Source organism: Chrysemys picta, chromosome 6 (genome assembly GCF_011386835.1).
Source record: "Chrysemys picta bellii isolate R12L10 chromosome 6, ASM1138683v2, whole genome shotgun sequence".
Taxonomy (NCBI): Eukaryota; Metazoa; Chordata; order Testudines; family Emydidae; genus Chrysemys; species Chrysemys picta.
The window spans coordinates 63824708-63840381 of NC_088796.1; the positions used below are offsets into that span (position 1 = coordinate 63824708).

The 15674-nt window shown below is 39.1% G+C and overlaps 1 protein-coding gene across 2 annotated transcripts in view; it reads right to left on the minus strand.

The window, feature by feature from the left end:
- SLCO4C1 (solute carrier organic anion transporter family member 4C1) overlaps nt 1–15674 on the minus strand; it is a 100567-nt gene that overhangs the window by 12178 nt on the left and 72715 nt on the right. For both annotated transcript variants that reach the window (XM_065550249.1, XM_065550250.1), the window contains one exon: nt 5448–5601. In XM_065550249.1, the coding sequence (XP_065406321.1) occupies nt 5448–5601 (154 nt within the window). The remainder of the gene's footprint in view (nt 1–5447; nt 5602–15674) is intronic.

Consider the following 15674-nt stretch of genomic DNA (forward strand, 5'->3'; position numbering starts at 1 on the left):
ACAAGTAATGCACACAGCAAACAGTGTTATTTCAAAATATGTAAAATTGTAAATTATAGTAATTGATAGAGATTAAGTAGTAATCAGACATTCACTCATTGACACATACTTACTTATTTCAAGGACAGTGTATGACTTAGTGAACCCTTAATTTATTTTGTGATATTTTCAGCCACACTATCCTGGTTATTCCACCTAATTTTGACAATAACTATACTCACTTACATGCCTCCAACTGTAAAGACTAACTCTCTCCTCCACTTATTACTTTGCTTTCCTCCTGGGCTGGCAAGCTACCAAAAGAGGTCTCCTATTACCCAAACAATAGTTACTCCTGAACGCTGTTTGGGATATTTTGTATTTAGACATTAAACCTTTTTTGCCAGACCAATTATTAGATTAGATTAATTTAAATTTAAATTTCCCCTTTATTATTAATTAGGCATTACTTCATTTTGCACTAAACATAACCTCAGGGAGAAAATAAGTAACTGAGAACATGAAAAGTTGAATATTTTGCTGGTGTCCCCTCAATTCATCGGTGGATAGTTTCAAGCACTTTACAGAAAAAAGTAAAGCTAAGAATAAACAACCCAAAACAGGACAGTCCTGTACTCTCACAAATATACCCTCTTGTTACAAGTTAGCAATATGAAGTTATTCAAAATTCTGAAACTATGAATGCTTTTTTGTCTGGACACCTTTTATGTACTAGTCCTAATTTCTAAATAACCTTTTTCATCACAGGCTAATAAAATTAACAGTTGCCTTAACAAACCCTTATTCCTAAATTGCAATTGTCTGTCTATAACCTGGAAGGTTTCCCACATACACACACTTTATCCAGCAAGATTCTCAAAGAGCCACTTGTTCTGTCAGCATTGGCTGATTTAGTATTAATATTTTCAATAAAATTCCTGGTCAAACCTCTCCTCTTCCACTAATATAATTCCCAAAGGTAAATTAGAGAAGATGGATGGCCTTTTATAGTTAAGGCACTGCAGTGGGACTCAGGATATCTGGGTTCACTTCCCAGCTCTGCCAAAAACTTCCCCCCATTTGTATTTTCTATTTGGACTGTAAATCAAAAACTGTCTCTTATCATCTGTTTATATAGTGGCTAGGGCAATGGGGCACTAATCTCAGTTGGCACCTCCAGGCTGTATTTTAAAGATAATGATATCATCACATATGGCACTTGAAGGATAGCATTATTGCAGTGGCTACCTCTTCTCCAGTGTTGTGCCTGTTCAGCTTTTGTCCTGTTTCAACTTAATCTAAATATCTTGTCTTTGTTCAAGTACAATACTCACTGGATTACTTTCATATTTCTCAGTCTCGACTTCCATATTCTCCACTCATTAGCAACACAAAGGGTTAGAAACTGTAGAATGCTCTTTCTCATATAGCTTCCTATTCTTCAGAAGGATGTTGGTACATTCCAGTGAGGTCAATCATGTATTATACCTTATTTATATTGCACTATTATTGGGCATAGTGCATGACTTAAATGAAGGAAGGCAAAGCCTCTGAAAAACTTGCAATCTAAATACACGAAGTGTCTGTGTGTTGGGGGTTAGGGGGGATAGTGAGGAAAAGGTAAGATACAGAAGCAAACATACTGGGCATGTGTGTTTGGCACACACTATTTTAAGGCATTTCCCCTTCTTCCCTTTTCTATTTTGTGGGGAGAGGAGGGTGGGGTGAGTGGTGTTTGTTTTAAATATGTTTATATTGCAAATAGAAGCTAAATTGAAGGATCTGAGGGAAGCAGGGGAATTTAGTGATGCCCTTGGCACAGAAATGGATGGAGCTACTAGGAGATACAGTTATGGCTTCCTGGCTCACAAGCTGTATTTGCTCCAGCATAAGTTACAGCAGCCTAGAGATGGAAGAAGTAGTTGACAGAATGTGAAAATTATAATAAAACACACTGTGGTAACTGCAAAGTATCAGAGGGGTAGCCATGTTAGTCTGGATCTGTAAAAAGCAACAGAGGGTCATGTGGCACCTTTAAGACTAAAGGTCTGACGAAGTGGGCATTCACCCACGAAAGCCTATGCTCTAATACATCTGTTAGTCTTAAAGGTGCCACAGGACCCTCTGTTGCTTGCGGTAACTGCATAACTCTAAAACACAGAAAACATATAATCTACAAAGAATTGTACACTCTTCTTTTGGAACAAAATGGAGAACAGATATAGAAAAGAAAAGAGAATTTGTACTTTATGAAGATGAGATTAGATCCAGCCTTGTCATCACCATGGTCTTCCAGCCTCAAGGCTTGTCACTTACTCTGGCCCAAAGAGCAGTTTGAATTAACCTTTCCAGCCAAACAAGTGCTTCATCTGTCATATAAACTTTAATCGAAACATAATGCTCTTTTCCCTCATGACAGTTCTTGTCTACTTGCTTTATACAAGAGTAAAAAATAATAACTTGAAGGCATACCTCCAGTAAAAACACTCACACAGCTTTCCAATATTAGCGAGAATGAGTATATCACTACTACAATATCAAATAAAAAGCTGGAAGGCTGCCCTACTACAAAAGATATCACTACATTAGCCAACCTTTCCACTACCACTAGAGCAGCTTTATCATTGCTAGCCCTACTGTAAGTAGGGTACTGGTGATCAGGGCTAGAGGACTGGCAGTATCACAATAGCATCCTTTGCCTATGCTAGCACACACCATTGTTATCTCCAGTGGAGTAGCACCATTTGCAGGAAGAGGTACAAGATTTCAACCTTCCTTCCTACACCCCTGCAAAAAACAAAACAATAAAAACAGATAAAGACAATGTGTCCCGGCACTGCCTAACTAAGAAGAATTAGATATATCCCACACCGCTACTTTAGTGATGCTATGACAAACTGGTTTGTTCATGTCTGACAGCACTCCAACTCAGGCATAATACCCTGAAAAGAGAATCAAATAACCTTGAACTGGTATCAAAGAGGTAATATGATTAACTTTCATGTGGGCTCAATTAACTCATTCACTTTGAAGTCAGCTAACTATACACATCAACCTTCCTGCTTTGGTAAGCACATTCTAATGTTTAATGAAGTAATGGGAGAATGAGATGTCATTAACAGTAAACTATCAGAGGTTTTTAGAATCAAGTGAACACATGGAGTGGTTTTTAGTTGTATTTTAGTTTAATAGAGCCTCCAGATTTTTTTCCAAAGCCTTTCTACAAAAAAAAAAAAAAAAAAGGAGAGAGATTAATATTCCTTCAACAAGGAATAGCCACAACCTCACACAGATGCCTGTGTATAATGAGGTTATATGGCTGTGCAAATTCCTGTCTAATTTACCTTTTTACTCAGATTCTACATGGTCTCTGTGTGGTACCTAAAGCCATGAAAGAGGCCATTTTCTTGCCATCTTCTAGCTTACCTTGACTGGCTGCTATTCTGCCTGCCTTCTCCCACTGTGCACTTTTCAGAATTTTTCACAGCAGGGGAATCTAAGAGTTTACTGTGCCTGAGGACATGGCAAGATGATGATACTTCTCAATTCAGGACAGCATGGACAAGAATGATCAGCTTCAGATTTAGGTGCAGGAGGGTCTGAAGCACTGGTTTGGGGAGATCAGGAGGAAGCAACTGCCAACCAGAGTTTATAAACCAAACATGAGCAGGTCTCCATATGTATTGGTCTTAAAAGTTCCACACAGCAGCTTCCTTCCTTCTCTTGTGGTCAGGGCCGGCTCTAACTTTTTTGCTGCCCCAAGCAGGAAAAAAAAGCACCACCCCCCGAACCCCTCCCCCGCTGAGCGCCACGCCGCTGGAACCTCCCCCAAGCGCCGCGCCCCGCGCCGCCGGAGCCCGCCCTCCCCCACCGAGCGCCGCCGGACCCCCCCCCCGAGCGCCGCGCCCCCCGCTGCCCCCCCGCCGAGCGCCGCACCGCCAGAGCCTGCCCCACCCCCGCCGAGCACCGTGCCGCCGGAGCGCCCCCCCCCGCGGAATGCCACGCCGCGCTCCCCCCGCCGCCCCTTACCAGGTGCCGCCCCAAGCATGTGCTTGGTTGCCTGGAGCTGGCCCTGCTTGTGGTTCAGTTCTTATACTTGTACATGGCTAAGTGTAGTTGCCATCTTCTGCAGGCATCCTTTTGGTACAGAAGGAACTGAAGCACTGTATTCTCCCTGTTCCCCAAGCTGCACCCACCTACAGAACTAAGTCCTGCATGAATTTAGTGAAAGAAATTCAGCATTGCAGGACTTAACTCTCAGAACCAGAACTGCTTTGGAGCAAGAGCAGCATGCGCTAGCACAACTCCCTCTCCCCTAAAATTCACCTTTTCTGGCTGTAACCATAGCATTATCCTTGACTCCGAATTCTCCTCTACTTGCATGTCTGTAAACCTGCTCACTAGCACTTCTGCAACACTGCCTATTAAAGGAAACAACTTTAATGCCACCTCTGCTGAAATCCCAAGTTCCTTCCTCTCATCTCATCTTGACATTTGAAAGGCTATTCTCTAGGGGGTCCCAAAATAATTACTCTTAAGACTCCAGCACAAGCAAAATGTTTTTGTCCCAACCTTCCCAGACTGCTCTGGCACCCTTGCACAGAAAGCCAGCAGCTTTTGGAATTATTTTGATCTTAACAAACCTGTATAAACTGATAATGCATCTGGGGCCTTATTGTATAATAATGGATACAGATCCATTTATCAATTTAACACTGACTGGAGGCACATGATTTTTTTAGCCAAGCATCTGAGTCCTATCATCATCTGAGCCCCAAATAAAGGAGTTTAGATAATTTCAGATAAATTAATCCATCCTGTTCAAAGTTCACAATTTTATTTTATTGGACTATATTACAGGGATGAAGTTTGTTAAAACAGCAGTAATTTATATTAAGGTATATGGGTCAATATCAAGTAATCCTGAGCTGGAATTCATCTCTCAGTGATGGCATTTAGAGCCTGATTCAGAGACCAAAAAAAAAGAAAAAAAATTCTGACATAATGTCAGCAAAGAAAACTCAAAATAATTTCTAGATACATAAGTAAATCCCCAAATCCAGGAGTTCATTTAAAGCCACTGGCTGTTTTGGACACTAATAATTACCAATAGTAGCATCTTCTGTTTAGTCCATTTATCGTTTTACAGAATGAGTACAATGCTGGAATTGTCACAGAGAACTACATTTGCAACAAAACACTGCAGACATGTAACAACTATGAGACACTAGATCGCTCATTCATTTATAGGTTCAGAGAGGGGGTTTTGTTTGGGTTTTCTTTTCTTTTTCTTATTTTAGTTAACAATTATGTATTATAAAGCTAATGTTGATTCACTGTTTTGTTGTAATGGAAACAATTCTCTTACTTTTAATAATAATTGAAAATGGCATACAAATTTTGCTAAGAAACAAGATACAGGATAAACTGTGCATTTTTTTTCCTGTTAAAGACAGCATAAAAAATACCTTTTTCCTTTTTTGAACAGTAAAAGATGTACATCCTGCAAAACAGGGAGAAAAATACTGGACTTCATCTCTGCCACAAACTGGGTAATAAAAGGAGCGTAAGCAGTTGCAGTTAGCATTACATGGTGCAGTCAAGTTCTGTAATTTGCCTGTTCTGTAAGGTAAAGATTAAACATGCAATGAGTAAACAATATATTTCATTAACTCAGTTTAAGAATAATTTACAATAGAGAATAGAGAGACATGAGTCAGTAATAGAACGCTCATATGCTCACTAATCTACAGTTCTACACAAACATACATTACTACCATAATAAAGTTCAAACTAATTACAAACGTAAAGATCACACTTCTCTTTGAAAATTTTATACTTATTGTAATACCTAAAATTATTATACCTAAATATTAAGGGGAAAATTCTAGTTTGTATACTCAGTGCATCTGACAGCACTTTGTCTAGTGATTTTTATTATATACTCTGTATATTCAGCTTCCCTAGCTGTTTTTGTGGATCATTAACACAGCTACAGACAAGAGAAAAAACACATTTGAAAGATAATGTGGAAAATGATATTGTAAAATATAAGCCATTTTTACTGCTTTTATTGATCAAGTATTATGTTGATTTTATTCCTTTAACTCAGTCTGACTCATGATCCATCTCTCAGATATCTGCTGCTTTATTAGTCCCTTAGCCAGATGACATCTCGATTGTTCAAACACCAAGAAGGCTACATGTGCTAACTGCATAGTGGCAAGACAACACCTAAGCTCTGTCCCAGAGCTGCACAGCTGCTCTGGGAATTGGTAACATAGATAAAGGAATTCTTTAACTCCTGTGTACTACAGCTGCATATTCTAGGTTTAGTCTTCTCACTTCCAGAGCGGTAAATTTACTATAGATCTATAGCTGAAGTAACCTTCATGCACAGCCTTATAACATTAAACTGTTAATGAGAAGTAAATTAGAAAGATTTTCCCCTAATGCACAAGGATGGGACAGGATGACAATGATTTTGAATTTCCTGATGGTAATAGCGCATTAAACAACTTTGCATTATAAGCTGTTTCACAGCTAGTTCTACTGAAACAGTAGTTTAAAAATCAAGCTATATTCTAAAGTGAGTGGTACTATGTTCATGTCCAAACTATCACTTAAACACCCTCCAATTTCAATTGGGAAAAAATTGGGTCAGTTTATAAACTTCTATTTTTATTATGTGCTTCTAGAAGTAGGCTCTTTAAAGATATAAATGAATCTTTAAAAGGGAAATTCACTTCTCCTGCCAGTGAGAGTTCAGTTAGCTATAAAACGAAGTTATTATGCACAGCATTCAAACTGCATGTGGAATGCTATATCAAAGTTATATGTCTAGAAGCATTCAGTCATTTTACTGAATGGTAACATGTCTTTGTTCTTTATAGTTATACAAAAAGAATTTTCTGCAGACATCTTCAATTTTTCAAAAATATACTGAAAACTGAGTTAGCAATGCTCCTATCAAAGAGAAAATCCAGGCACATAGGGAAAAGACTATTGTGTTTATTTGGTGCACATGGACTCTAATGCAACTGAAGCAAGAGGGGGAAGCTTTTACTCCACCACTTTTCCAGGAAAACTTGACTGGTGGAACCAGCTGATTGACCCTAACAATCCTCATAGGAATGTGTAGTTTTTGCCAAACAGAGACTGGCATTCAGCGTGCCATCAGTACAGCAGTGATTTCACCACATTCATTCTCTTCAAGAGCTCAAGGAGGTGAAGGGGATGTTGGTGGGGCAGGTTTTTCTCCTGAGATATTACCATAATAGAGTTGAGAATGCACAATGCATTATTTCCATCCATGGTCTCAAGTGAACCATTTTGACATTTCAACTGTACAAAAATCACCACGACTGCTAATTAAGTTTTCTTGGTGAGAATCAGAGCACAAAATGATATCAGCACCGTGTCAAGGATTGTTTCTGTGTGTCTTAACTCAAAATTTTTACAATGAATTATTTTCAGCATTAATAGGTGTAGAAAGATTGGTATTACACTGATACAAAGGAAAAGGACATAAAAGTATCTTTATCTTCTACAAAGAGGTAATGTTTGTTATGATTGCTGCCTTCAAAATTTCCAAACAAAACAATAAACACCCACCTACTTCCCAACTTCATGGGACTATATTCAATTTCAACTCAAGCATCAGTCAAAACACTCTTGTAAAGAGAGATTCGCAGAGGAATGAGTCATCAGTTCAGTACCTAGGGATTTAGCCACACCACATTCAAATTGGGTGTCAGTCATGTGATTAAATTCCCACAAGCTCATAGAATCTCTACTAGTTACCATGTCTACAGATTTAGCTGTGTATTGTTCTAAAGTTTCCCGAAGAACCTATGAAGAAGTGCTATTAAATCCCCTTTTCTTTCCCAATCATTTTATATGTCATTTATCAGACCAAGCCCTCTGACAGGTAACATGATTGACAGCATAAAAATTAACTGTTGCCAATAGATGCCAGAAAAGAGTGCAGCTGAAATGGTGCTGATAAGTTTAGCTGTGAGGGTTGAGACAGACAAAAAGTCTTCGACATCATTGCAACAACTATGCAGGATTCAATTACGGTTGCTGAAATGATGCTGAAGAGAGAATGGCTTTTTATAGACCTGCTGCTAATCATCGGCAATGGCTCAGCTGCACCTGTCCACAGCAGTTCACTATTTTAGTACAAAGATACTGTAGAGTTATGGATACAAAAGATTTTGCAGTATAGTTCTGTTTTACACATTCAGAGTTTTCAACAAAATTCTCTTTTCCTTTTGGGCTAGAGTTTTCCATGTATAATCTCTTCCCATAGTTAAATGTGCACTTTCCAAATCCAGGTTTCTTATGTTACATGTTCAAAATTTTAAAACTTCTGTACTAATTTTCCTTGAAGTTGGCTTCACTTTAGATCTTAGCAAGACTAGCAAAATGCCTTATTTGAAGAAAAAGTTTAAAGTTGGCTCACTGAAGTGGTTTTCTTTACTTTAAATCTATGTGAATATAAAAAGATTTAAAAATGAATATTCAAAAGAACTATTAACTTCAAATCTACTGTAAATTGATGCAGCATTAAGATTCTATAATTAGGAATCGAAAAGTCAGAAGATGTGAGTTTTTAGAACAGCCTTGCAGTGGACAGGACACTAGTCTGGGGCTGGGGAGAGCTAGCTTCAATCCCTTGCTCCTTCACAGACGTCCCGTGTGTTCTTGGGCAAGTCTCTCTCTGCCTCAGTTTCCCATCTGTAAAATGGGGATAGTAGTACTTCCCTACCTAACAGGGTGTTGAGGATTAAAGATTGTGGAGTACTCAGATACTCTGGTGATATGTGCAAGGAAGCAGGTTGTGTGAAATTTAAGGTTGTTTAACCTTAAAACCCTAAAAGACACTTCATGACTTTTAAGCCAGTGATTTTCAATGTAGTAAGATGGAGTTGGGTGTCCAACTCTTTTGAATTTCATTAGCAATTGGGCAACTAACTCCCTTCAGCTCCTTTGAAAATCCGGCCTTAAGTGTGTAACCTTAAATTTGCATTATTGTGTTTTTGCATTTAACCATGTAAGACACACGAAAATGTTTTGCTCTTATTCTCACATTTTTCTTTAGTAGTTTGTGGGCAGTCACCATTTCATGATGTGTGTGTCTTATTTCATGTTTTAATAGATTAAAAAAACATAAGAATATTTCACTAGACTACTGTATCCTGAAAGTATCTGATTTATTCAGTTATGAATCTAGTTACTGTTTCTATTATAAGTTGTATAAGCCTACAGGTGGAACTCTGTTTTGTGTCATTTTCCTATTATATGTGTGAGCGAAAGAGTTTTGACTTTAATTCATGAATATTAATACAGACAGATTCATAGATTCCAAGGCCAGAAGGGACCATTGTGATCATTAGGTCTGACTTCATGTATGCCATAGGCCAAAGAACTGCCCCAAAATAATTCACATAAAGTGAACTCCATCTGATAATGCACATAAAGCGAATGAGGCATATTTGTCCTAGGTTAATGTATCTGAGTTTCTCTGTTTCCAACTTATGCTACAATTTTTGATGTTCTTCACTATTCACTTTTTGCAGTTACATGACATTGTTCCTGGGTATTCCTCAGCACATCAGAAGTGGCTAAATCTGATATCTAGGATCCCGGCTCTCCCAGACCATTTAGGACACAAACACCTCTTTCATGCACATTGTAGGGAGCACATGGGTTCACTTGCTTGTACTTGGTTTAGAGCCACTTGGGACCACCAAAGAGTTCAATTTATGGCAGAAAGAGCAAAAGGCAGAAAAGATAGAACAGCACTTTCTTAATTATTAATCAAAATAAAGGTCCTATTTTTGTCACCATATTGTTCTGACAACATATTAAGCCCTTTTCTAAAATTAAAGATGGGAAATGGGAACGAAATATTGAGAAGTAATTTACCCAGTTGCATTGCATATCACTCATGTTTATGCTTATCTTTAAATGGAAGCTAGAATCCCTAGGTACCAGAGCATGGAATTTATTTTCCACAACACCATCTGGCTGTTTGGCAGACCCTCAAACAATTGGAGTTGCCTCTAGCTCTGTCACTCCATGACAGAATAACTGGCTGCTGATGAGTTTGTCTGAGTTTCAGGATAGCTGATATTTTCTTTTTTTATTCTGCTTGATTCACAGCAATGTGTGTCCTTTTATCTGTTTATGAAACAGGAGTAATTTAAATCTCTTCAGAGACTCTGTGTGACAGAAATGAGTGTTTTTACTACCACTTGAGCTTTCTGTGAAAGCCTGCACATTTAAAAGGTCCCTTTGCTGGTACCGTCTTTAATCAAATAGGATTTTTTTGGCTAATCATCAGTACAATATGCAGATTGCCACAAACATTTGTACAAGCTGTTTCTTCCTACATCGGGTCCTCAACTACTCTCTTAAAACATGTATCAATTCCAAATATTTTAAGAACTATCAAAAAAAATTATAAAGAGTATTTATGTTCAAAGCAGCATTTCAAACTGAAAATATGTTTATCATATTTAAACTGTAGTATCGAACATTGAATATCTGAATGTTGACAAGTGCAAAATAATGCACTGGGCAGCACAGTATGGGGAGGAGGTGACCAGCCCTCTGCGGAGAAAGAAGTGGTTCAGGACTATTTAGAAAAGCTGGATAAGCACAAATCCATGAGGCCAGATGCACTGCATCCAAGGGTGCTAAAGGAGTTGGCGGATGTGATTGCAGAGCCATTGGCCATTATCTTTGAAAACTCATGGCGATTGGGCGAGGTCCTGGATGACTGGAAAAAGGCTAATGTAGTCCCCATCTTTAAAGAAGGGAAGAAGGAGGATCCGGGGAACTATAGGCCAATCAGCCTCACCTCAGTCCCTGGAAAAATCATGGAGCAGGTCCTCAAGGAATCAATTTTGAAGCACTTTGAGGACAGGAAAGTGATCAGGAACAGTCAGCATGGATTCACCAAGGGCAAGTCATGCCTGACTAACCTAATTGCCTTCTATGATGAGATAACTGGCTCTGTGGATGAGGGGAAAGCAGTGGACGTGTTATTCCATGACTTTAGCAAAGCTTTTGATATGGTCTCCCACAGTATTCTTGCCAGCAAGTTAAAGTAAGGGCTGGATGAATGGACTATAAGGTGGATAGAAAGCTGGCTAGATCATTGGGCTCAACAGGTATTGATCAATGGCTCCATGTCTAGTTGGCAGCCGATATCAAGCGGAGTGCCCCAAGGGTCAGTCCTGGGGCCAGTTTTGTTCAATATCTTCATTAATGATCTGGAGGATGGCGTGGATTGAACCCTCAGCAAGTTTTCAGAGGACACTAAATTAGGAGGAGTGGTAGATACACTGGAGGGTAGGGATAGGATAGAGAGGGACCTAGACAAATTAGAGGATTGGGCCAAAAGAAAATCTGATGAGATTCAACAAGGACAATTGTCGAGTCCTGCATTTAGGAAGGAAGAATCCCATTCACTGCTACAGACTAGGGACCAAGCGGCTAGGCAGCAGTTCTGCAGAGAAGGACCTAGGGGTTATGGTGGACGAGAAGCTGGATATGAGTCAACAGTGTGCCCTTGTTGCCACGAAGGGTAACAGCATTTTGGGCTGTATAAGTAGGCGCATTGCCAGCAGATTGAGGGATGTGATCATTCCCCTCTACTCGACATTGGTGAGGCCTCATCTGGAGTACTGTGTTCAGTTTTAGGCCTCACACTACAAGAAGGATGTGGCAAAATTGGAAAGAGTCCAACGGAGGGCAACAAAAATTATTAGGGGGCTGGAGCACATGATTTATGAGGAAAGGCTGAGGAAACTGGGATTATTTAATCTGCAGAAGAGAATAATGAGGGGGGATTTGATAGCTGCTTTCAATTACCTGAAAGGGGGTTCCAAAGAGGATGGATCTAGACTATTCTCAGTGGTACCAGATGATAGAACAAGGAGTAATGATCTGAAGTTGGAGTGGGGGAGGTTTAGATTGGATATTAGGAAAAACTTTTTCACTAGGAGGGTGGTGAAGCAATGGAATGGGTTACCTAGGGAGGCAGTGGAATCTCCTTCCTTAGAGGTTTTTAAGGTCAGGCTTGACAAAGCCCTGGCTGGGATGATTTAGTTGGGGATTAGGTCCTGCTTTGAGCAGGGAGTTGGACTAGATGACCTCCTAAGGTCCCTTCCAATCCTGATTTTCTATGATTCTATGAATGCACACTGGAAAACATAATCCCAACTATACATACAAAATGATGGGTTATAAATTAGCTGTTACTCAAGAAAGAGATCTTGGAGTCATCATGGATAGTTCTCTAAAATCATCTGCTCAATGTTCAGTGGCAGTCAAAAAAGCTAATGGAATGTTAGGAATGATTAGGAAAGGGATAGATAATAAGATAGTAAATATCATAATGCCACTATATAAATCCATGATACAGCCACATCTGGAGTACTGTGTGAAGTTCTGGTCATCCCATCCCAAAAAAGATATATTAGAATTGGGAAAAGTACAGAGATGGCCAACAGAAATGAGGAGGGGTATGGAACAGCTTCCATCTGAGGAGAGATTTAAAAGACTGGCACTGTTCAGTTTAAAAAAGAGATGATGAAGTGGGGGAGATATGATAGAGGTCTATACATTCATGAATGGTGTGGTAAAAGTGAATAAGGAAGTGTTATTTACTCCTTCACATAAGAACCAGGGGTCACCCAATGAAAATAATAGGCAACAATTTTAAAACAAAGTATTTATTTGCACAATACACACTCAACATGTAAAACTCATGGCTAGGGAATGTTGTGAAGGCCAAAATTATAACTTGGTTCACAAAATAAAATGGATAAGTTCATGGAGGGCAGATCAATCAATGGCTATTAGCCAAGATGGTCAAGGACATAACTGGTGCTCTCAATGCCAGAAGATGGGACTGGATGACAAGAGATGGATCACTCAATAATTGCCCTGTTCTGTTCATTCCATCTGAAGCATTTGGCACCGGCCACTGTCAGAAGACAGGATACTGGGCTAGATGGACCATTGGTCTGACGCAGTATGGCCATTCTCATGTTCTCATCTCCTATTTGTGCCTTTGAAAATCTCTCATTAAATGGATAGCTTTTTGATCTAATAACTGCATTTTTAAAAGGGCCTTCTGAATAGAAAATTAAAATAATAACAATACTAAAAGTATTCTTCTGAAGCATCATATGTTATACTTTTATAAAGACCAACAGTGTTAGAATATAAAGTTAGAAGGCTATTGAAACACCAAGTAATTTTCAAGTACAACAATGTAAACTGTAACTTTTGCCTCCCTTATCCTATGTTAGAATTTATTAAACTTGTTCACATTCTAATGCATCAATGACAAGATGGATAACGTAGATATCATCAACGATGACCATTTTGAGGTGTTTTGCTTAGCACCGAAGTAGTCCAGCACACTAGGACACACCACTTGCTTTCTCTTCGCTTCATGCAGCCACCTGCACATAATAATGTTTATATATATATATATATATATATATATATATATATATATATATATATATATATATATATATATATATATATATATATACACACACACACACACACACAGGTATTCTGGAATGAAACAAAATTTCTTATACATTAAAGGCAAACTGATTATCCTTATAGAAGGGTAGCGAGACTGGTTGTCAAATGGAAATGCTGAAGTTGCTCAAGAAGTCAAAATCCATTAACAGAAAGAGACCAGAATCCTTATAGATATAAGCATAGAATCAGACTAATTGAAAGTTTCAAATACAGCTAGTGTAGTCCAGTAGATAGGACACTTGAGTGGGACTCTACTTAGACAAGTCACTCCACCTCTATTCCACTCCCCCACCCCAACCCACACATACAGATTCAGTCTGGTCTACTCAGTATAGAAGTTCTTTGGGTCAGGAGCTATCACTTCCTATTGTGTTTGTAATATAATGGGGCCCCATCCCAGCTGCATTATCTAAGCACTATTGTAATAATAAAGAACAAAAATTCTCTACCTATTTGCGAACACACTCCCCAAGCACAATTAAAAAGTGAACTAAAATACTGCTAATCACTATCTACCCGTGTAGATTTACTTACCCACTGGAATTTAAAACAATTCCTATAAGTACACTCTCTGGAACCCGTTGTTCTGAAAATAAGGTTAAAATATAACTTTATGTATTTTTTAGTGTTTAACACTGTTCTGACTGATCCTTTTTCCTCCATATTTTTTTTTCAGAAGAAGCCACATTAAGACTAGAATTCTATCCCATGCAGGTGAGATATTTGCCTAATTTGGATAGGAAAAAGGTAGCTCTCATTTGATTTGAATACAATTTAGCATTCTATTACCTGGAATTTTTATTGACCATACTACAGGACAGTATCCATTAGAGGATATAGAAGACTAAAAGAAGGGAAGAATAAGTCAAGAGGAGCATCTGACCCAAGAGACCATGTTACACTGATGCACCCGTCCCAAACTAAAGAAAAACAGTTGATAAAATTAGAAGCAAAATGTTAAGCTGCACAGGAGGTATGGACACTTCAGAAAAATGAAAGAATTCCTAAATCAGGGCTAAGAAGGCTTAATCAAGCTCTGTCTCCAGAAAGCAGTCCAGACAACTAAGGGAGATGCACAGAGGGAGTGACACCATCTACACAGCTCTTATGAGCAACACTACCTGCCAGGGTTAACAGAGTTGAGCTAGCAGGGCTTGTAAAATAGCTGTGAAGACAGCACTTTTAAGTTGCAGTTCAGGCTGATGCTCAGGCTCTGAAGCTAAGGAAGGGGGGATGGACTTTGGAGCCCAAGCTCCAGCCCAAGCCACAAGTTCAAAGTGCTGTCTACACACATATTTTTATAGCACTAACGTGAGCCATGTTACCCCAAGTCTGTCGACCCAGGTTAGAAGGCTTGCTCCTATGGGCAGTGTAGATATACCCCAAGTGAGCAAAACCACCCTTGTCTAGATTTCAGCAGCTAGGGTTGCCCTGCTGGTCATGTTCTTTATCCAGGAAGGCCAGAGCCCTGGCCCTTTGCATGACTTGGCATAAATGACTGACACAATGGTACCTGGTCTCAAATGAGAAAAAAAGATCAATTTACCAGTTAAATTGCTGCGCTCAAAATGCCTTTCAGCTATGAAGCAGGTGTGCATGGAAAGGTAAAACTACAAAGCTAAGTCTCTCTCTACTCTGAGAGCTGAAGCCTACCAGTCTTTAAGAAACAATGGTACACAACAGAACTGGAGGGCCACTGATTGCTACTTTGACAGCGAATGGTCTACAAAGTTAGGATTTCAACCTCTGTGCCATCCTTCAATGTACTTCAGTGAAAGAGCAGGGGATGGGAATCTCTCTCAAGAAAGAAACCTGCATAAATTAACCAACCTCTGACAGAAATAGAGGAGGGTTGAGGGAAAACATTCTCCAAAGAAACACAGACATCTAACCTAAGCAACCACAACAGCTGCCCACATCTGCAAGAGACAGAGAAATAATAGCTGAGCAGAGTCAGCCTGCCAGACCCTTTTACTGGACATATAACATCACAAGAACTTTGCATTTTTCCTGTTTTCATCTACTGCTAGCAGGACTCAACTATGGAGAGAATTCTTAACTTTCTCAAAGTATGTTTTTCAGACATTAAAAAAAATTAAACAAGACCATTTGAA